Genomic DNA, 22,959 nt, shown 5'->3' with positions numbered 1-22,959 from the left:
TCTTTGTGAAATGTTTTCATACTTTTGATGTTTTTGTTGTTGCCAGTAGCCACGCTGACTCTGGGGATCAAATCCACTCATTGCATTAGAAACAAGCTTGGATTGATGTTGTGTTGCATGGATGGATGGTAAACTAATAAATCATTATTCACATAGGGTGTCAGGAACTAATAAATCATTATTAACATGGGGGTCTGGAACTAATAAATCATTATTAACATGGGGTGTCAGGAACAAATAAATCATTATCAAAATGGGGTGTCAGGAACAAATAAATCATTATCAAAATGGGGTGTCAGGAACTAATAAATCATTATTAACATGGGGTGTCAGGAACAAATAAATCATTATTAACATTGGGTGTCAGGAACAAATAAATCATTATCAAAATGGGGTGTCAGGAACAAATAAATCATTATCAAAATGGGGTGTCAGGAACAAATAAATCATTATTAACATTGGGTGTCAGGAACAAATAAATCATTATCAAAATGGGGTGTCAGGAACAAATAAATCATTATTAACATTGGGTGTCAGAAATAAAATCATTAACATGGGGTGTCAGGAATTAATAAATCCTTATTAACATGGGGTGTCAGGAACTAAAAAATCATTAACATGGGGTGTCTGGAACTTATAAATCATCATTAACATGGGGTGTCTGGAACTAATTAATCATTATTAACATGGGGTGTCAGGAACTAATAAATCATTAACATGGGGTATCAGGAACTAATAATTAACATGGGGTGTCGGGAACTAATAAATCATTAACATGGGGTATCAGGAACTAATAATTAACATGGGGTGTCGGGAACTAATAAATCACTATTAACATGGGGTGTCAGGAACTAATAAATCATTAACATGGGGTATCAGGAACTAATAATTAACATGGGGTGTCGGGAACTAATAAATCATTATTAACATGGGGTGTCAAGAACTAATAAATCATTATTAACATGGGGTGTCAAGAACTAATAAATCATTAGTCCGCTTCCGCCATCCTAGTCACTGCCGTTGTGTCCTTGGGCAAGACACTTTACCCACCTGCTCCCAGTGCCACCCACACTGGTTTAAATGTAACTTAGATATTGGGTTTCACTATGTAAAGCGCTTTGAGTCACTAGAGAAAAGCGCTATATAAATATAATTCACTTCACTTCATTATTAACATGGGGTGTCAGGAATTAATAAATCATTATTAACATGGGGTGTCGGGAACTAATAAATCATCATTAACTAGGGGTGTCAGGAATTAATAAATCATTATTAACATGGGGTGTCAGGAATTAATAAATCATTATTAACATGGGGTGTCAGGAACTAATAAATCATCATTAACTAGGGGTGTCAGGAATTAATAAATCATTATTAACATGGGGTGTCAGGAATTAATAAATCATTATTAACATGGGGTGTCAGGAACTAATAAATCATTATTAACATGGGGTGTCAGGAACTAAAATCATTAACATGGGGTGTCTGGAACTAATTAATCATTATTAACATGGGGTGTCAGGAACTAATAAATCATTAACATGGGGTGTCAGGAACTAATAATTAACATGGGGTGTCAGGAACTAATAAATCATTATTAACATGGGGTGTCAGGAACTAAAATCATTAACATGGGGTGTCAGGAATTAATAAATCATTATTAACATGGGGGTACCGCGCCTACCTTTTCCAGGGCGTACCCCGCCTTTCTTGTCCATGGTTTACCCCGCCTACATTGTCCAGTGTCTACCCCGCCGTCCTTGTCCAGGGTGTACGCCACCTACCTTGTCCAGGGTGTACCCCGCCTACCTTGTCTAGGGTGTACCCCGCCTACCTTGTCTAGGGTGTACCCCGCCTTCCTTGGCCAGGGTGTACACCGCCTTCCTTGGCCAGGGTGTACCCCGCCTTCCTTGGGCAGGGTGTACCCCGCCTTCCTTATCCAGGGTGTACCCCGCCTACCTTGTCTAGGGCGTACCCCGCCTACCTTGTCTAGGGCGTACCCCGCCTACCTTGTCTAGGGCGTACCCCGCCTACCTTGTCTAGGGCGTACCCCGCCTACCTTGTCTAGGGCGTACCCCGCCTACCTTGTCCAGGGCGTACCCCGCCTTCCTTGTCCACGGTGTACCTCGCCTTCCAACTCCAGGTTCATCCGTTCATAGAAAGTTAGATTTTTAATGTTTTATGCCCTTTTTGTCAAATAACACCCTGATTCGTTTATGGCAAAAACCCAAAATATGCAATATTTTCCCTAAAAAATATTTCAAATTGGGGAAGTAATTGGAGCCTTGAATAGGTTGATAATTCATAACATTGATTTTAATTCATAATTAATTTTTGAGCAATAACAGGTTTTAAGAAAATAAAAATACACTAAAGGTCCAAAATGGTCCCACTCATAAAAGTGTTAAGAATAAGTCTTACATATATTTATTTGTTTTTATTTTTAATGCTTGAATCTGTCTTTTATACATTTATATTTATTTTTTATGTTTGGTCTTTGCCAAATAAATATTTTTTTTTTCATATGGAAAACACACAAACTATGCAGAATTCCCCCCCAAAACATATTTCAAAGTGGAATATTGAAGTGAAGTAATTGGAGTCTTGACGAAGTCAAAAATTCATAACATTGATTTTAATTCATAATTATTTTTGTAGCAAATATGGTTTTAAGAGAAACAGCCTGCATGGCAGCTTTGTCTTATAAGAGTCAACATTTTCTTCTTACAGTTCACCTTTTATGTTTTGTTGTGGTATATTTTTAGAATGTTTCAGAATGTGTCCCCACTTTGGACACGTTTACATTTGTGAGCTAAAGTGCTAGTTTCCATTTCACACAGCAGCTAGCTTACATTTCCAGGCCTCGAATTTTAACTTTTTAAGGTCAAGGCAAGTGTTGCCTTAAAGGAGGACTCATATTTTAGGGCACCAATAAAAGTTAGAAGGGCACCAAGGCAAACATTATTTTCTTTCCAGATAGGAGCTCCAAAGCATGCATACATACATACAGTTTTTTAAAATTCATTATTAATATAAACTTGTCAGCTTTTTGTCATTTTATGATACCTTTATCTCTATTTTTACATTTTGATAGAGGGAAATATTTTTTTAGTTATTTTTTTTTAAAGTTATGTACATGTAGATGCTGTATCGGGACAGATCCATTAAGAGTTTGAGCAGAAATATGTCGTACAGGAATTAACTATACACAATAAAACATTAACAAAATGACGTGTCAAATGTTTTTTAAAGTACCGTATTTTTCGGAGTATAAGTCGCACCGGCCGAAAATGCATAATAAAGAAGGAAAAAAACCTATATAAGTCGCACTGGAGTATAAGTCGCATTTTTTGGGGAAATGTATTTGATAAAATCCAACACCAAGAATAGACATTTGAAAGGCAATTTAAAATAAATAAAGAATAGTGAACAACAGGCTGAATAAGTGTACGTTATATGAGGCATAAATAACCAACTGAGAAGGTGCCTGGTATGTTAACGTAACATATTATGGTAAGAGTCATTCAAATAACTATAACATATAGAACATGCTATACGTTTACCAAACAATCTGTCACTCCTAATCGCTAAATCCCATGAAATCTTCTACGTCTAGTCTCTTACGTGAATAAGCTAAATAATATTATTTTATATTTTACGCTAATGTGTTAATAATTTCACACATAAGTCGCTCCTGAGTATAAGTCGCACCCCCGGCCAAACTATGAAAAAAAACTGCGACTTATAGTCCGAAAAATACGGTAATACCTTTGTGACATAAAAAAAACACAAGTAATGTAACAAAAAACATGGCGTTTACTTTTTGATATCAAAATAAAACACAAAGCAGTTTGGCTAATGAAAATAAAGTCTAATAAACAAGATGTGTTCTTTTCTAACTCCCCCTTGTGGTTCAGTACAACAGTTTGGCCAACAAGAACAACAAAAACAGGAGTGACAGCGTGTTTCCTCACCTCATTAACTCTGTCACAGCAGCTGATGGACGCTGTATTGTCAAAAGAAAAGCAACATCATATAGTTTTTCTCCTTCGCTGCATACTTTCAGTGTGGGGACAAGTGTCTCCAATATTGTCCACACCTGTCTCCATCTAACAGCAGTGCGCTCTTAAACACACGGCGGGAAGCAAGGGAAAATTACTGTAGCGTCCAGGAAGAGTTGGTGCTGCAAGGAATTCTGGGAATGTGCTCTGTTGTGTTGCGGTAAAAACTTTCTCCCAAAAAGTGTTTGTCATCTTTGTTTAGATTGGTCTCACTATATGGCACAAGTTTATGACAGTGTTGTTGTCGTTTATACGGCCACTCTTAGTGTGACATGTAGGTCTGTTGACTAAGTATACTCCGAGGGTACACCCCTAGAACGGGATGACGGGATATCAGTTATTTATAAAGGAACCGTCTGGAGTAGGGATGTCCGATAATATCGGACTGCCGATATTATCGGCCGATAAATGCTTTTAAATGTAATATCGGAAATGATCGGTATCTGTTTCAAAAAGTAAAATGTATGACTTTTTTAAACGCCGCTGTGTACACGGACGTAGGGAGAAGTACAGAGCGCCAATAAACCTTAAAGGCACTGCCTTTGCGTGCCGGCCCAGTCACATAATATCTACGGCTTTTCACACACACAAGTGAATGCAAGGCATACTTGGTCAACAGCCATACAGGTCACACTGAGGGTGGCCGTATAAACAACTTTAACACTGTTACAAATATGCGCCACACTGTGAACCCACACCAAACAACAATGACAAACACATTTCGGGGGAACATCCGCACCGTAACACAAAAACACAACAGAACAAATACCCAGAAACCCTTGCAGCACTAACTCTTCCGGGACGCTACAATATACACCCCCCGCTACCCCGCCCACCTCAACCTCCTCATGCTCTCTCAGGGAGAGCATGTCCCAAATTCCAAGCTGCTGTTTTGAGGCATGTTAAAAAAAATAAATATGGCAGTGCCATGTTGGCATTTTTTTCCATAACTTGAGTTGATTTATTTTGGAAAACCTTGTTAAGTGGTGGAAACGTGTATTACACACTGAGTACTTGTGTGATATTGCCATTGCTGCCAAAAGTGGTGGAAAAGTGTATTACAACCACCTGGGTTGGATATGAATAATTTTTTTCCATAACTTGAGTTGATTTATTTTGGAAAACCTTGTTACATTGTTTAATGCATCCAGCGGGGCATCACAACAAAATCAGGCATAATAATGTGTTAATTCCACGACTGTAAATATCGGTATCGGTTGATATCGGAATCGGTAATTAAGAGTTAGACAATATCAAAATATCGGATATTGGCAAAAAAGCCATTATCGGACATCTCTAGTCTGGACTATCATCGCAAATGATCATTATGCCGTTGACCATTATATCCCTCGTCCATGAATAAATAAAAAGTCAAGGACGGTCACGGCAAGTTGTTGCCGCAAATGTTGGTCAATTTTTTTAGCGCACAACGGAAATGAGAGGGCAGCCGCGGCCATTGCCGCGGTTGCCGTGGTTAAATTCGAGCCCTGCATTTCACACAGCAGCCGGCGTACATTTATTTCACACAGCAGCTAGCGTGGTCGTCCATGTCAGGAACGTCCACCTTCAGCTCTTCCTGCAGTCTGCACGGCTGCAAGTGAAAACCGGATAAACCGGTGGCGTGGCGTCTGCGGGCTTTTTGGAAAGAGTCGGAATGACTTTTTGAGGCGCAGCAAGGCGGGTACATGCGGCGTGCCGCGGATGTCGAACGTGGAGCCAATAAAAGTGTGCAAGCTGTCAGCAAAGTAGTCCCGCTCAGCAGGGTACTAGTTTCAACATCTTGTGCTGGAGTCCCTCGCCACCATTCCTCTGCTGCCGTGGTACAGAAATAAGAAAGAAAGAGCATTGAGTAAAATACAAAGTTGAAAGGGTCATTGACACAATAAAAGTCTTTGTTTAAGAGACGTTGCCAGTGCAGACAAGTTGTAACTTGATGTTGTGTGCCCGCACTTGTTGGAGATGCTACAGACGGCGAGTTGTTTGCTTGCTAGGACTCCTCCATGCAGGGCAAGGATGGAACCACAGGAAAGACATTTGTGTGGCTTTGGCTTCCGCGGCTTGTAATGAGAGAGCAAGTGCATTACAGAGGATTGTACAACATCCCAAACCAAGGGACGTCAAATATTTAACACTGAATTAGTCGTCTAACTCCTGATCTCACCTACTTACAAGGCTTAGGTCAGGCTGGTTGCAAAATTCAATCATCAAATGTACTGCAAAAAAAGGGACACATCAAACTAATGGAAAGTAAATGTACATACAATTACACGGGACTAAAATAATGAAATTCCTACAAAATTGATAATGAATTTGAAATAAACTGTCAATAAAATTAAACTGCAAATGAAAATACGCCTTTTAGTCATCATTTTTGCACTTAAGAAATGTATCTATGGCTTTAGCTCCAGACGTTTGTGTGATATTGTCATTGCTGCCACAAGTGGTGGAAAAGTGTATTACACACTGAGTACTTGTGTGATGTTGTCATTACTGCCACAAGTGGTGGAAAAGTGTATTACACACTGAGTACTTGTCATTACTGCCACAAGTGGTGGAAAAGTGTGTTACACTTGAGTACTTGTTTGATGTTATCATTACTGCCACAAGTGGTGGAAAAGTGTATTACACCTGAGTACTTGTGTGATATTGTCATTACTGCCACAAGTGGTGGAAAAGTGTATTACACACTGAGTACTTGTCATTACGGCCACAAGTGGTGGAAAAGTGTATTACACCTGTGTACTTGTGTGATATTGTCATTACTGCCACAAGTGGTGGAAAAGTGTATTACACACGGAGTACTTGTGTGATGTTGTCATTGCTGCCACAAGTGGTGGAAAAGTGTATTACACACTGAGTACTTGTGTGATATTGTCATTACTGCCACCAGTGGTGGAAAAGTGTATTACACACTGAGTACTTGTGTGATGTTGTCATTACTGCCACAAGTGGTGGAAAAGTGTATTACACCTGAGTACTTGTGTGATATTGTCATTACTGCCACAAGTGTTGGAAAAGTGTATTACACACTGAGTACTTGTCATTACTGCCACAAGTGGTGGAAAAGTGTATTACACACTGAGTACTTGTGTGATGTTGTCATTACTGCCACAAGTGGTGGAAAAGTGTATTACACACTGAGTACTTGTGTGATGTTGTCATTACTGCCACAAGTGGTGGAAAAGTGTATTACACACTGAGTACTTGTCATTGCTGCCACAAGTGGTGGAAAAGTGTATTACACACTGAGTACTTGTGTGATGTTGTCATTACTGCCACAAGTGGTGGAAAAGTGTATTACACCTGAGTACTTGTGTGATATTGTCATTACTGCCACAAGTGTTGGAAAAGTGTATTACACACTGAGTACTTGTCATTACTGCCACAAGTGGTGTAAAAGTGTATTACATACTGAGTACTTGTGTGATGTTGTCATTACTGCCACAAGTGGTGGAAAAGTGTATTACACACTGAGTACTTGTGTGATGTTGTCATTGCTGCCACAAGTGGTGGAAAAGTGTATTACATACTGAGTACTTGTGTGATATTGTCATTACTGCCACAAGTGGTGGAAAAGTGTATTACACACTGAGTACTTGTCATTACTGCCACAAGTGGTGTAAAAGTGTATTACATACTGAGTACTTGTGTGATGTTGTCATTACTGCCACAAGTGGTGGAAAAGTGTATTACACACTGAGTACTTGTGTGATGTTGTCATTGCTGCCACAAGTGGTGGAAAAGTGTATTACACACTGAGTACTTGTCATTACTGCCACAAGTGGTGGAAAAGTGTATTACACACTGAGTACTTGTGTGATGTTGTCATTACTGCCACAAGTGGTGGAAAAGTGTATTACACACTGAGTACTTGTGTGATGTTGTCATTACTGCCACAAGTGGCGGAAAAGTGTATTACACACTGAGTACTTGTGTGATGTTGTCATTGCTGCCACAAGTGGTGGAAAAGTGTATTACACACTGAGTACTTGTGTGATGTTGTCATTACTGCCACAAGTGGTGGAAAAGTGTATTACAACCACCTGGGTTGGATATGAATAATTGGGAATTGCACTGTTCACACTGACATGAAAAAATCCGATACAGGCAAACAAAAATGGTGATTGACCTGCAGTGTGAACAAGGCCTGTGATACTTGGCATTCAGAAAAATGATGGAAGATCAATACATCATGAGCCATACCATACACTTTGCGGTTGACTTAAGAGTATTGAGTACGTTGATATTGGCCAATGACTGGATGGCAGCATCAGGAAGGATGTAGAGTCAGGATGTGGTGGTTGTGGGCAGATGGAGGACAGAGGCGTGTCGTCAAGATGATGCTCCACTCTGAGGCAAACAAGAAAACACTTTATGTTCTTTTCATATCAGTACATGTCGGACCTTTCCTGTGTAACTTTGTAATCATCACAAGCTGCCTTTCCACACTGCAAAAAGTCAGTGTTCAAAAACAAGAAAAAAAAATACAAAAATCAGGGGTATTTTATTTCAACTAAGCAAAATTATCTGCCAATAGAACAAGAAAATTTGGCTTGTCAAGACTTTCCAAAACAAGTCAAATTAGCTCACTTCAATGAACCCAAAAATACCTTAAAATAAGTATATTATCACTAATAACAAGTGCACTTTTCTTGGTAAAAAAAATAAGACCTTATTGCTCAATATGTTGAAAAATATTCTTAAATGAAGTAAATGCTAGTGCCATTATCTTGACATAATGATATGCGCTCGGCATTATATTTCTAGAAACCAGCAAACTTATACTAAAAACTAGTTTATTGTTCTTGATGGAAAGGCAACAAGGCAAGCGCTTGTTACTCTCGGGGTCTCCTAGCCGCTCAGGCAAATCATATTGTCTAAAAATGCATTTTTCCATCGATAACATGACATCATCGCGCCAAGTGCGTGCTCTTTCAGCCAATTAGTGCGCATATATACAGCCCGGCCCCCGGCCAAAAATGTTTTAATTGTAATTTTGAGGAATTTATCTGAATGTGCATGAACTATTTCTGTTCAAAATAGTTAGAAATGTTAAATGTTTAAATATTAACTGTCAGTTTACTGTACTGTGCCAACTGTACTACTATATGACTACCTATTTTCTATTGTTTCATTGAAAATAAAACAGCAAAGTCCCTTTGGCTGTCATCTGTTTTAATTATGAGACACAATTGTGTCAAAGTCATGATTTTTTTTTCATGCTTGAAATAAGAAATTATTACTTTAAAAAAGTAGTTTTATACTTGTGAGTGTTGATGACAGTACAGCTTTGCAACAGTTGATATTCTAGTTTCAAGCATGTTTTACTCTATATAGGTAATCAAATCTCAGCAACAAGCTGTAATATCTTACTGAGATCTTTTAGGACCAAAACCCTTAAAACAAGTAAAACACTCTAACATAAAACTGCTTAGTGAGAAGAATTATCTTATCAGACAGAAAATAAGCAAATATCACCCTTGTTTGAGATATTTAATCTTACTTAGATTTCAGTTTTTGCAGTGCATTACCGCTAGAAATGTGCAAAACCTAAATAAAGCAATAGGAAACCGGTAATGGAAACACCAATAGTTCCAAAAACCTTTTATATATGGCTAAAAAATGTTTGCGCTCTTATGAGGTGTTTTTTGAGATGTTTCGATCTTGAAGTGTTTTGCAAAAGCATGAAGGAAACACTTTTTTGGCATTAACAAGACACCGTCTCGCTTCCCATCGGTCGACCGGGGGGGAGTGAGGCCGTCTGGCGGGGCTCCCTTCCCTCTGTGAGACCCACATGCCCCAGCAATGTCGAGGGGGCCGTAAGGACGTTGTCTTTGAGCGATCACCTTCGTCTTCTATTGACAATCTTGGGAACAACGCTTGCTGTCAGGTTCAAACACTGATGACATCTATTAAACAAGACAAGAGGCAAAGAATTAAAAAGAGACATAATTCAATTTGGACTCGATATATTGAGGAGAGTCGCCCGGACATTGTATGCGTCATTGCGTGCCTCCTTCTTTTATTTTGGACCCTCCCTGACCACCTGGCCACCGCTGTTTCCAAAGGACAAAGGTCGCAAAAAAGTTCACAGAAAAGGTTGTAAAGAATTCACAGGAAAGGTCCGTTCAAAAAGAGTTTGTAAAAGAGTTCAAAAAGAGTTCCATAAAATAGTTCAAAGAGAGTTCGTAAAATATTTCAAAAAGAGTTCGTCTGGAAATTGGGCAGATCCTGCCATCTCTCCGCTCTGAAGTCCTTGGGCCAGAACAACATCCTTCTGTTGATTACCATACATGAGAAAACACAGGAACACCTACTTGCTTACCCCCCCCGCCCTACACAGTGGAGTATTACGAGCCTTACTCTTAGTAGGTTTCAAAAGACAGCCTTTTGTCTTCTTGTCAGGAACACAATGTAATACAAAGTTTTTGTGATAATTTAGAAACAATTATTCTAACACTTGCTCCAAAACCATGACCCAGCAGACATTAATACAACGTTGATTATACGTACATGTCCTTTTTAAAACAACGTTGCAAAATAGTTGTATTTGTAAATTGAGACAACGTTGATGTCTGATGTTTAAGGGTGTAACGGTACACAAAAATTTTGGTTCGGTACGTACCTCGGTTTAGAGGTCACGGTTCGGTTCATTTTCGGAAACAACAAAATATACATTTTGGATAATAATAACATACATCTACACACAGGGTCCATTGCCAGGGTTAATGTGGTCAACATATATCAAATAAAATGGTTTCTTAACAAAACCTTTCTACATATAAAGTGCTTTATTTGATTGATTGATTGAGACTTTTATTAGTAGATTGCACAGTGAAGTACATATTCCGTACAATTGACCACTAAATGGTAACACCTCAATAAGTTTTTCAACTTGTTTAATCAACATGAAACTGCCTCAAGTTATTGCTCAGATTAAATAAAAATGACAAAACTTTTCTTCTACATATAAAAAGTGCAACATTAAACAGTTTCAAGTCAACTCAGCCTCAGATTAACTTTTCTTCCCCCCCCCCCAGCCTTTAACCCAGGTGACTATCTCTCTATCTTCATGTTTTTTTGCCAGAAAAATCAGTTTATCCACATTGTCTGCAGAAAGAAGTGGGTCAAAATCTAGTTTTTAATGCAATATGGTCTTAAAGGCCTACTGAAATGATTTTTATTTTATTTAAACGGGGATAGCAGATCCATTCTATGTGTCATACTTGATCATTTCGCGATATTGCCATATTTTTGCTGAAAGGATTTAGTAAAGAACAACGACGATAAAGTTCGCAACTTTTGGTCTCTGATAAAAAAAAGCCTTGCCCCTACCGGAAGTAGCTAGACGACACCGGAGGAAGGACTGCTCATATTTTCCTATTGTTTACACCAGCAGCGAGAGAGATTCGGACCGAGAAAGCGACGATTACCCCATTAATTTGAGCGAGGATGAAAGATTCGTGGATGAGGAACGTTAGAGTGAAGGACTAGAGTGCAGTGCAAGACATATCTTTTTTCGCTCTGACCGTAACTTAGGTACAAACTGGCTCATTGGATTCCACACTCTCTCCTTTTTCTATTGTGGATCACGGATTTGTATTTTAAACCACCTCGGATACTATATCCTCTTGAAAATGAGAGTCGAGAACGCGAAATGGACATTCACAGTGACTTTTATCTCCACGACGATACATCGGTGAAACACTTTAGCTACAAGCTAACGTGATAGCATCGTGCTTTAACTGCATATAGAAACAAAATAAATAAATCCCTGACTGGAAGGATGGACAGAAGATCAACAATACTACCAAACCATGGACATGTAAATACACGGTTAATGCTTTCCAGCCTGGCGAAGCTTAAAAATGCTGTTGCTAACGACGCCATTGAAGCTAACTTAGCTACGGAGCTAACGTGATAGCATCGGGCTCAAATGCAGATAGAAACAAAATACATAAACCCCTGACTGGAAGGATAGACAGAAAATCAACAATACTATTAAACCATGGACATGTAAATACACGGTTAATGCTTTCCAGCTTGGCGAAGCTTAAAAATGCTGTTGCTAACGACGCCATTGAAGCTAACTTAGTAACGGGACCTCACAGAGCTATGATAAAAACATTAGCGCTCCACCTACGCCAGCCAGCCCTCATCTGCTCATCAACACCCGTGCTCACCTGCGTTCCAGTGATCGACGGCTAGCGCATCTACTATCCGAGTCAAAGTCTTCCTGGTTGTGTTGCTGTAGTCCGCCGCTAATACACCGATCCCACCTACAACTTTCTTCTTTGCAGTCTCCATTGTTCATTAAACAAATTGCAAAAGATTCACCAACACAGATGTCCAGAATACTGTGGAATTATGAGATGAAAACAGAGCTATTTTGTATTGTATTCAATGGGGTACCGGTACTTCTGTTTCACTGGTGACGTCACGCGCATACGTCATCATCCAAAGACGTTTTCAACCGGAAGTTTGGCGGGAAATTTAAAATGTCACTTTATAAGTTAACCCGGCCGTATTGGCATGTGTTGCAATGTTAAGATGTCATCATTGATATATAAACTATCAGACTGCGTGGTCGCTAGTAGTGGCTTTCAGTAGGCCTTTAAATCTGCTGCTATAAAAACGTTTGTTATTGCTTTAGCCCTGCCTGACTCGCCGAGGAGAGGCTGCTTGAATGAGGTGTTTGCACCACGCTCGTCTTTCTCGTCGTCGAAGCGATGTTCACTTGGTGGTGGTGACGCTTCAAATGGGTTAGCATGTTTGACGTGTTGCCAGAAGCATACCCTACCACTGCCGAACAATGTCGGCACACCGCTTTCGCTTTGTTGTCGTAGCCCGGTCGCTGCTAGCATGCCATGTGTTGTGCCTCAGTGTGCATTGTTTACACAACGTGTGGTGCGCTACTTAATGTGTCCGTGTGGAAACTCGTTCAGTACACCTCCGAACCGAACCGAAACCCCCATACCGAAACGGTTCAATACAAATACACGTACCGTTACACCCTTACTAATGTTGGATCCACATTGTTGGTTGGAAATGACCAAATTTCAATGTCAAATCAACGTCACAACCCAGCATTGATTAAAAGTTGTCAAAAAGTATGTTGTTTCAACGTTGTATTTGTGTTGTTGAATATTGGTTGGGAAATGACCAAATTTCAATGGTCAAGTCAACATCACAACCTGACATTGATTAAACGTTGTCAAAAACATGTTGTTTCAACGTTGTATTTGTGTTGTTGAATATTGGTTGGGAAATGACCAAATTTCAATGTCAAATCAACGTCACAACCCAGCATTGATTAAAAGTTGTCAAAAAGTATGTAGTTTCAACGTTGTATTTGTGTTGTTGAATATTGGTTGGGAAATGACCAAATGTCACTGGTCAAATCCACGTTGGAAGCCAATATTGATTAAATGTTGTCAAAAAGTATGTTGTTTCATTGTTGTATTTGTGTTGTAGAATATTGGTTGGGAAATGACCAAATTTCAATGTCAAAATCAACGTCTCAACCTGACATTGATTAAACGTTGTCAAAAAGTATGTTGTTTCAACGTTGTATTTGTGTTGTTGAATATTGGTTGGAAATGACCAAATGTCACTGGTCAAATCCACGTTGGAACCCAATATTGGTTGAATGTTGTCAAAAAGTATGTTGTTTCAACGTTGTATTTGTGTTGTGGAATATTAGGTGTTGTGTTGAGAACTTCTGCGCATCTCCCTTGGCTTTACTCTCTTTTTCACTACTAAAGGACAGAACCATACTTGCCCGGGCACACCCTCCTCGTGCTGGATGATACATAGTTGTGGTTTTTGCACCAGCATCTAGACTAGATCTGACTAAGTATAAGATTAGATGTGACCAACCTAAGTGTGAGACTAAATGTGACCAATCTAAGTCTAAGACTAGATGTGACCAATCTAAATGTGATATTAGATGTGACTAATCAAAGTCTAAGACTAGATCTGACTAAGTATAAGACTAAATGTGAGACTAGATGTGACCAATCTAAGTCCAAGACTAGATGTGACCAATCTAAATGAGAGACTAGATGTGACCAATCTAAATGAGAGACTAGATGTGACCGATCTAAATGTGAGACTAGATGTGACCCATCTAAGTCCAAGACTAGATGTCACCAATCTAAGACTAGATGTGACCAATCAAAGACTAAGACTAGATGTGACCAATCTAAGTCGAATACTAGATGTGACCAGTGTGAGACTAGATCAATCTAAGTTGACTAGATGTGACCAATCTTAGTCTATGACTAGATGTGACCAATCTAAGTCTAAGACTAGATCTAACTAAGTATAAGACTAGATGCGACCAATCTAAATGTGAGACTAGATGTGACCAATCAAAGTCTAAGACTAGATGTGACCAATCTAAATGTGATATTAGATGTGACCAATCTAAATGTGAGACTAGATGTGACTAATGAAAGTCTAAGACTAGATCTGACTAAGTATAAGACTAAATGTGACCAAACTAAATGTGAGACTAGATGTGACCAATCTAAGTCCAAGACTAGATGTGACCAATCTAAGTCCAAGACTAGATGTGACCAATCTAAGTCCAAGACTAGATGTGACCAATCAAAGTCTAAGACTAGATCTGACTAAGTATAAGACTAGATGTGACCAATCTAAATGTGAGACTAGATGTGACCCATCTAAGTCCAAGACTAGATGTCACCAATCTAAGACTAGATGTGACCAATCAAAGTCTAAGACTAGATGTGACCAATCTAAGTCGAATACTAGATGTGACCAGTGTGAGACTAGATCAATCTAAGTTGACTAGATGTGACCAATCTTAGTCTATGACTAGATGTGACCAATCTAAGACTAAGATTAGATGTGACCAATCTAAGTCTAAGACTAGATCTGACTAAGTATAAGACTAGATGCGACCAATCTAAATGTGAGACTAGATGTGACCAATCTAAGTCTAAGACTAGATGTGACCAATCTAAATGTGATATTAGATGTGACCAATCTAAATGTGAGACTAGATGTGACTAATCAAAGTCTAAGACTAGATCTGACTAAGTATAAGACTAAATGTGACCAAACTAAATGTGAGACTAGATGTGACTAATCAAAGTCTAAGACTAGATCTGACTAAGTATAAGACTAAATGTGACCAAACTAAATGTGAGACTAGATGTGACCAATCTAAGTCCAAGACTAGATGTGACCAATCTAAGTCTAAGATTAGATGTGACCAATCTAAGTCTAAGACTAGATCTGACTAAGTATAAGACTAGATGCGACCAATCTAAATGTGAGACTAGATGTGACCAATCAAAGTCTAAGACTAGATGTGACCAATCTAAATGTGATATTAGATGTGACCAATCTAAATGTGAGACTAGATGTGACTAATCAAAGTCTAAGACTAGATCTGACTAAGTATAAGACTAAATGTGACCAAACTAAATGTGAGACTAGATGTGACTAATCAAAGTCTAAGACTAGATCTGACTAAGTATAAGACTAAATGTGACCAAACTAAATGTGAGACTAGATGTGACCAATCTAAGTCCAAGACTAGATGTGACCAATCTAAGACTAAGATTAGATGTGACCAATCTAAGTCTAAGACTAGATCTGACTAAGTATAAGACTAGATGCGACCAATCTAAATGTGAGACTAGATGTGACCAATCAAAGTCTAAGACTAGATGTGACCAATCTAAGTCAATGACTAGATGTGACCAGTGTAAGACTAGGTCAATCTAAGTTGAAGACTAGATGTGACCAATCTAAGTATAAGACTAGATGTGACCAATCTAAATGTGAGACTAGATGTGACCAATCTAAATGTGAGACTAGATGTGACCAGTCTAAGACTAGATGTCACCAATCTAAGTCTAAGAATAGATGTGACTGATCTAAGTCTAAGACTAGATGTGACCAATCTAAGTCAAAGACTAGATGTGACTGATCTAAGACTAGATGTGACCAATCTAAGTCAAAGACTAGATGTGACCAGTGTAAGACTAGGTCAATCTAAGTTGAAGACTAGATGTGACCAATCTAAGTCAAAGACTAGATGAGACCAGTGTAAGACTAGACCAATCTAAGTTGAAGACTAGATGTGACCAATCTAAGTCGAAGACTAGATGTGACCAATCTAAGTCGAAGACTAGATGTGACCAATCTAAGTCGAAGACTAGATGTGACCAGTCTAAGACTAGATCAATCTAAATTGAAGACTAGATATGACCAATCTAAGACTAAGACTAGATGTGACTAGTCTAAGACTAGATCAATCTAAGTTGAAGACTAGATGTGACCAATCTAAGTCTAAGACTAGATCTGACTAAGTATAAGACTAGATGCGACCAATCTAAATGTGAGACTAGATGTGACCAATCAAAGTCTAAGACTAGATGTGACCAATCTAAGTCAATGACTAGATGTGACCAGTGTAAGACTAGGTCAATCTAAGTTGAAGACTAGATGTGACCAATCTAAGTATAAGACTAGATGTGACCAATCTAAATGTGAGACTAGATGTGACCAATCTAAATGTGAGACTAGATGTGACCAATCTAAGTCTAAGACTAGATGTCACCAATCTAAGTCTAAGAATAGATGTGACTGATCTAAGTCTAAGACTAGATGTGACCAATCTAAGTCAAAGACTAGATGTGACTGATCTAAGACTAGATGTGACCAATCTAAGTCAAAGACTAGATGTGACCAGTGTAAGACTAGGTCAATCTAAGTTGAAGACTAGATGTGACCAATCTAAGTCAAAGACTAAATGAGACCAGTGTAAGACTAGACCAATCTAAGTTGAAGACTAGATGTGACCAATCTAAGTCGAAGACTAGATGTGACCAATCTAAGTCGAAGACTAGATGTGACCAGTCTAAGACTAGATCAATCTAAATTGAAGACTAGATATGACCAATCTAAGACTAAGACTAGATGTGACTAGTCTAAGACTAGATCAATCTAAGTTGAAGACTAGATGTGACCAATCTAAGTCTAAGACTAGATCTGACTAAGTATAAGACTAGATGCGACCAATCTAAATGTGAGACTAGATGTGACCAATCAAAGTCTAAGACTAGATGTGACCAATCTAAGTCAATGACTAGATGTGACCAGTGTAAGACTAGGTCAATCTAAGTTGAAGACTAGATGTGACCAATCTAAGTATAAGACTAGATGTGACCAATCTAAATGTGAGACTAGATGTGACCAATCTAAATGTGAGACTAGATGTGACCAATCTAAGTCTAAGAATAGATGTGACTGATCTAAGTCTAAGACTAGATGTGACCAATCTAAGTCAAAGACTAGATGTGACTGATCTAAGACTAGATGTGACCAATCTAAGTCAAAGACTAGATGTGACTGATCTAAGACTAGATGTGACCAATCTAAGTCAAAGACTAGATGTGACCAGTGTAAGACTAGGTCAATCTAAGTTGAAGACTAGATGTGACCAATCTAAGTCAAAGACTAGATGAGACCAGTGTAAGACTAGACCAATCTAAGTTGAAGACTAGATGTGACCAATCTAAGTCGAAGACTAGATGTGACCAATCTAAGTCGAAGACTAGATGTGACCAATCTAAGTCGAAGACTAGATGTGACCAGTCTAAGACTAGATCAATCTAAATTGAAGACTAGATGTGACCAATCTAAGACTAAGACTAGATGTGACTAGTCTAAGACTAGATCAATCTAAGTTGAAGACTAGATGTGACCAGTCTAAGTCTAAGACTAGATGTGACCAATCTAAAACAGATCTGACCACTAAGTCCAAGACTAGAAGTGATGAAGTCTACTTGACATCAAATATGGAGATGATTTCAGGACCTGTTGCTAATCTCAGTGGTTTGAGCCTGAACATTCATTTGTTGACCTTCTTCTGACATGTAAAAACTGTCCCTGTGACCCTGCAGGAGCCTTTGTGGTCTGCTGGACCCCCGGCCTGGTGGTCCTGCTGCTGGACGGCCTGAACTGCACCAGCTGCAAGGTGATGAAACTGAAGCGCTGGCTGCTGCTCCTGGCCGTTGCCAACTCCGTCATGAACCCCTGCATCTACTCCTACAAGGACGAGGAGATGTGGACCACCTTCAAGAACCTCCTGCGCTGCATCGGCCACGGCACGCGGCGCCAGCGCTCCACGCGGGCCAACACCCGGCCCTTAAGCTCCGCCCTGGACACGGTTACCAGCCAGCCTCCGTCCGAGGAAACCAAGATCGAGGACGAGGACGAGGACGTCTTTCGGACCTGAGAACGGAATGGGTGCTCTTGGAAGAACGTAGGGGTCCGCCTAGAAAGCGGACGTGAAGGTCCTCTGTGGTCTGGAGTCCACCCTGAGAGAAACCTTGCCTTGGCCCTCACAGAACCTCTGGGTCAGGTCCAACTGAGAGGACACCCAGCTGCCAGTCGGCCGGGAGGAATATCAGCGTTTTCTCTTGCTACAATCGCATCCTTTTCAAAACGCAACTTGGTTTTTTTCCAGCTGGAGACAAACGTTATTTATCTCTCAAAAACTCTATTGGACGTCTTCACTGCAGCCTCTGTTTTTATATCGCATAATGTACAGAAGTCACTTCCTGTTTTTATATCGCATAATGTACAGAAGTCACTTCCTGTTTTTTAGTACAAAAAGGTTTGTTTTGTTTTTTTTACACTGAATTTTTGTTAACATCAAATTATGTTGACAATTTCATTGAATGAAAATGTGTTTAGATTATTCAGGCAAAAAATTGAGGATTCATTTAAGTGAGTTTTGAAGTAGCAAATATGTCTGCACTGAATGTATATACACTGAATTTTTTTGTGAACTGTATTTTATTTTATTTTTTTTACATCAAATGATGCTGACAATTTCATTGAATGAAAATGTGTGCTTTAAAATGTGTATAAGTGTGTAAAATATCTGTGTAAAGTGTTCATTCATTGTATACACATTCAGTGTAAAAAAAATGTATCACTATTAAAATTCAGTGTAAAAAAATCACTATTAAAATTCAGTGTCAAAAAATCTCTATTAAAATTCAATGTAAAAAAAATCACTGTATTAAAATTCAGTGTAAAAAAAAATCACTGTATACAAATTCATTCATTGTATACACTTTCAGTGTAAAAAGAAATCACTATTAAAATTCAGTGTCAAAAAAATCACTATCAACATTCTGTGTAAAAAAAAAAATCACTGTATACAAATTCATTCATTATATACACATTTAGTGTAAAACAAACACTTAAAATTCAGTGTAAAAATAAAATCACTATTAAAATTCAGTGTAAAAAAAAATAGATAGCTAGATAGTACTTTATTGATTCCTTTAGGAGACAAATCACTATACAAATTAATTCATTGTATACACATTCAGTGTAAAAAAAAAATCACTATTAAAATTCAGTGTAAAAAAAATCACTATTAAAATTCAGTGTAAAAAAATCACTGTGTACAAATTAATTCATTGTATACACATTCAGTGTAAAAAAAATCACTATTAAAATTCATTGTAAAAAAAATCACTATTAAAATTCAGTGTAAAAAAATCACTGTATATAAATTAATTCATTGTATACACACTCAGTGTAAAAAAATCACTATTAAAATTCAGTGTCAAAAAATCACTATTAAAATTCAGTGTAAAAAAAACCCAGCTGTATTAAAATTCAGTGTAAAAAAATCACTGTATACAAATTCATTCATTGTATACACATTCAGTGTAAAAAAAAAATCACTATTAAAATTCAGTGTAAAAAAAATCACTATTAAAATTCAGTGTAAAAAAAAACACTATTAAAATTCAGTGTAAAAAAAAATCACTATTAAAATTCAGTGTAAAAAAATCACTACAAATTCAGTGTAAAAACATTCACTGTATAAAAATGAGTGTATAAATAATTCAGTAATAAAACAATTTGGTGTATAGAAAATTCAGTGTATTAAAAATTCAACTTGTAAAAATTCAGTGTATTAAAAATTCACCAATACATTTCAGGGTGTACAAATTCAGTGTGTACAAATTCAATGTATAACAGATTCACTATTAAAGGTCGGTGTAAAAATTCAATGGATAAAAGATTCACTATTAAATGTCAGTGTGTAGAAACTCAGTGTGTAAAAATATATTTAGGTTAGAAAAATGTTTAAAAGAAAATAATACAGTGTAAAAAAATCAGTGCAGAAATATTCATTGCTTCAAAGTCAAGACCTTTTATGGTGGCTTACCACCTCACCTTTTCCTGTTTGTGAAATATTACTGTAAAGGCATCCATACTGCAACCGTTCATCATCAAATAAGCCTTTATGCTGATGATATATTACTTTTCTTACAAAATCCACATTCTTCTCTTCAAGATACAATCTCAGTCATGAATACATTCAGCTCTATTTCAGATGACTCCATCACTGAGAGCGGCCCATTCTTTCACAAATGTTTGTAGAAACAGTCTCCATGCCTAAGTGCTTGATTCTATACACCTGTGGCCAAGTCATTAGGTCACCTGATTCTGGACATTTGGATGGGTGGCCAAATACTTTTGGCAATATAGTGTATCATCAACGGAAACAGTTTTATCTATTTTAAACATTTAATAACACGATGTGTAATAAATCCAGCACATTCCTTGAATATATACAAATCAAATCTGTAATCAGCGCAAGATTCAACAAAACAACATGGGAAAGTAATCCCATGACTGTTTGATTATTCAAAACATCTGCCCCCAAATTATCCAAATGATATGCTTTATTATCAAAAAAAGATAACACAAAAGGTATCCAGACTTCCAAATGGCACTCGGGCGTATCCACAAGCTGTGACCCAGAATTCTGGAAACAAATATGCCTCGATACTTCTCGTGTGATTTGGAATCCAAATTTACGGCTGATTCAGCTCAAAATACGTTACAGAACACATTACACCGGTCTAAGAATGTGCAGTCGCCATCAAAAGTTGACATACACTTGTAAAGAACATCATGTCATGGCTGTCTTGAGTTTCCAATCATTTCTACAACTCTTATTTTTTTGTGATAGAGTGATTGGAGCACATACTTGTTGGTCACAAAAAAAACATTCATGAAGTTTGGTTCTTTTATGAATTTATTATGTGTCTACTGAAAATGTGAGCAAATTACTGTATCAAAAGTATACATACAACAATGTTAATATTTGCTTACATGTCCATTGGCAAGTTTCACTGCAACAAGGCACTTTTGGTAGCCACCCACAAGCTTCTGCTTCAATTTTTGAGCACTCCTCTTGACCAAATTGGTGCAGTTCAGCTAAATGTGTTGGTTTTCTGACAAGGACTTGTTTCTTCAGCATTGTCCACACCTTTAAGTCAAGACTTTGGTAAGGCCATTCCAAAACCTTAATTCTAACCTGATTTATCCATTCCTTTACCACTTTTGACGTGTGTTTGGGGTCATTGTCCTGTTGGAACACCCAATCTGATGATTTTAGCTCGTCCTGAAGAATTTGGAGGTAATCCTCCTTTTTCATTGTCCCATTTACTCTCTGTAAAGCACCAGTTCCATTGGCAGCAAAACAGGCCCAGAGCATAATACTACCACCACCATGTTTGACGGTAGGCATGGTGTTCCTGGGATTAAAGGCCTCACCTTTTTCTCCTCCAAACATATTGCTGGGTATTGTGGCCAAAGAGCAAAATTTTTGTTTCATCTGACCACAGAACTTTTCTCCAGAAGGTCTTATCTTTGTCCATGTGATGTCAGATGAAACAGAAATGTAGTTCTTTGGCCACAATACCCAGCAATACCACAATTATTGGCCATAATACCCCAACGGTGCTGCCCAACTGCCCTGCGAAAGTCCCTCCTGCTTTTTTTCTGCCCTTATTTTTAAAAAAAATCTATTTTATTTATGTATTTAACATTAGGTACACTTACAAGGTTTTTTTTATTATTACTGCATTACACTGAGACCCATTTCTGTTTTATTTTGACGGTGCCAACGATGAAAGCCCCCTCCGTCACAAACGACCTTTATTTTGGTGAAGCCAGAACCTTATGTCGGTGTCCCTAATAAAGTGTCCTCCAGGTCAATTAGTGCTGCTGATGGAGGCAAAACTTGTTCTTCCTGTCTTTCCAACTCGACGACATCCTCTTCCTGTTTCCTCCACGGCTTCTAAGGAAAAGATGTCACAACACCGAATTCTTGAATAGTTCCTCAGACACGGCTCTTAATAACCGCTTGGAGCAGTCAATAATGTATCGTTATAAATGTACAGTGTCAGTCTGGATCAATACATTTACTGTGGTTTTACAGCATATTATAGTCAATGGAAAAACACTAACACTGTTTTTTTTTTGACAGTAAAAAAAACAAAAACCTGGCAGCTCAGTCGCCAGAATTTTACTGTAACTTTTTTTTTTTTTTTTTTTTTTACAGTATATTGCTGTAAATAGAGAAAGAGTACCACTGATTTTTCATGTGTACAGTAAAATGTTTCCATCAAATCTGCAGGTGTTGTTTTTACTGTAAATGAGGGGGTGTCAAACAACATTCCAGTTATGTTACCGTGAATAATTGATGACTAAAAAGGATTTAGCTCATATTATTATACATGCATTTCATTATTGCAGTAGGGAAATATATCTTTCCATTTTGCAGTAAAAAACTGGCAGCTTAGTCATCACAATTGTGCTGTCAAATGTACAGTGTTTTTTTGTTTTTTTACAGAATATTACTGTAAATAGAAAAACCGTACAATATTTTTTTTTCTTTTTTTCAGTAAAATTCCAGCAGCTGCCCTTTTTTTTTTTTTTTTTTACAGGAAAATCAATTGTCATTTTAAAGTGTCCAATTTGATGGATAACTTGCTTTGAAATCGAGCAGATATTGAAGTAATTTATTTGATTTGAA

At 37.9% G+C, this 22,959-nt stretch overlaps 1 protein-coding gene across 2 annotated transcripts in view; it reads left to right on the top strand.

Annotated features, from left to right (window-relative positions):
- LOC133635098 (lysophosphatidic acid receptor 3-like) overlaps window positions 1-22,541 on the top strand; it is a 34,727-nt gene extending 12,186 nt beyond the window's left edge. Inside the window, exon 4 of one of the 2 annotated variants that reach the window (XM_062027868.1) lies at window positions 18,005-22,541. In XM_062027868.1, coding sequence (XP_061883852.1) covers window positions 18,005-18,339 — 335 coding nt within the window. In that variant the 3' untranslated portion in view covers window positions 18,340-22,541. The remainder of the gene's footprint in view (window positions 1-18,004) is intronic. The other variant, XM_062027867.1, reaches the window with a different exon arrangement.
- Window positions 22,542-22,959: the final 418 nt, after the last annotated feature.

The sequence above is a fragment of the Entelurus aequoreus genome, linkage group LG19 (assembly GCF_033978785.1).
Source record: "Entelurus aequoreus isolate RoL-2023_Sb linkage group LG19, RoL_Eaeq_v1.1, whole genome shotgun sequence".
In the NCBI taxonomy this organism is placed as follows: domain Eukaryota; kingdom Metazoa; phylum Chordata; class Actinopteri; order Syngnathiformes; family Syngnathidae; genus Entelurus; species Entelurus aequoreus.
Note: the sequence above shows the minus strand (reverse complement) of the source record. Positions and strands in the feature narration are given on the sequence as shown.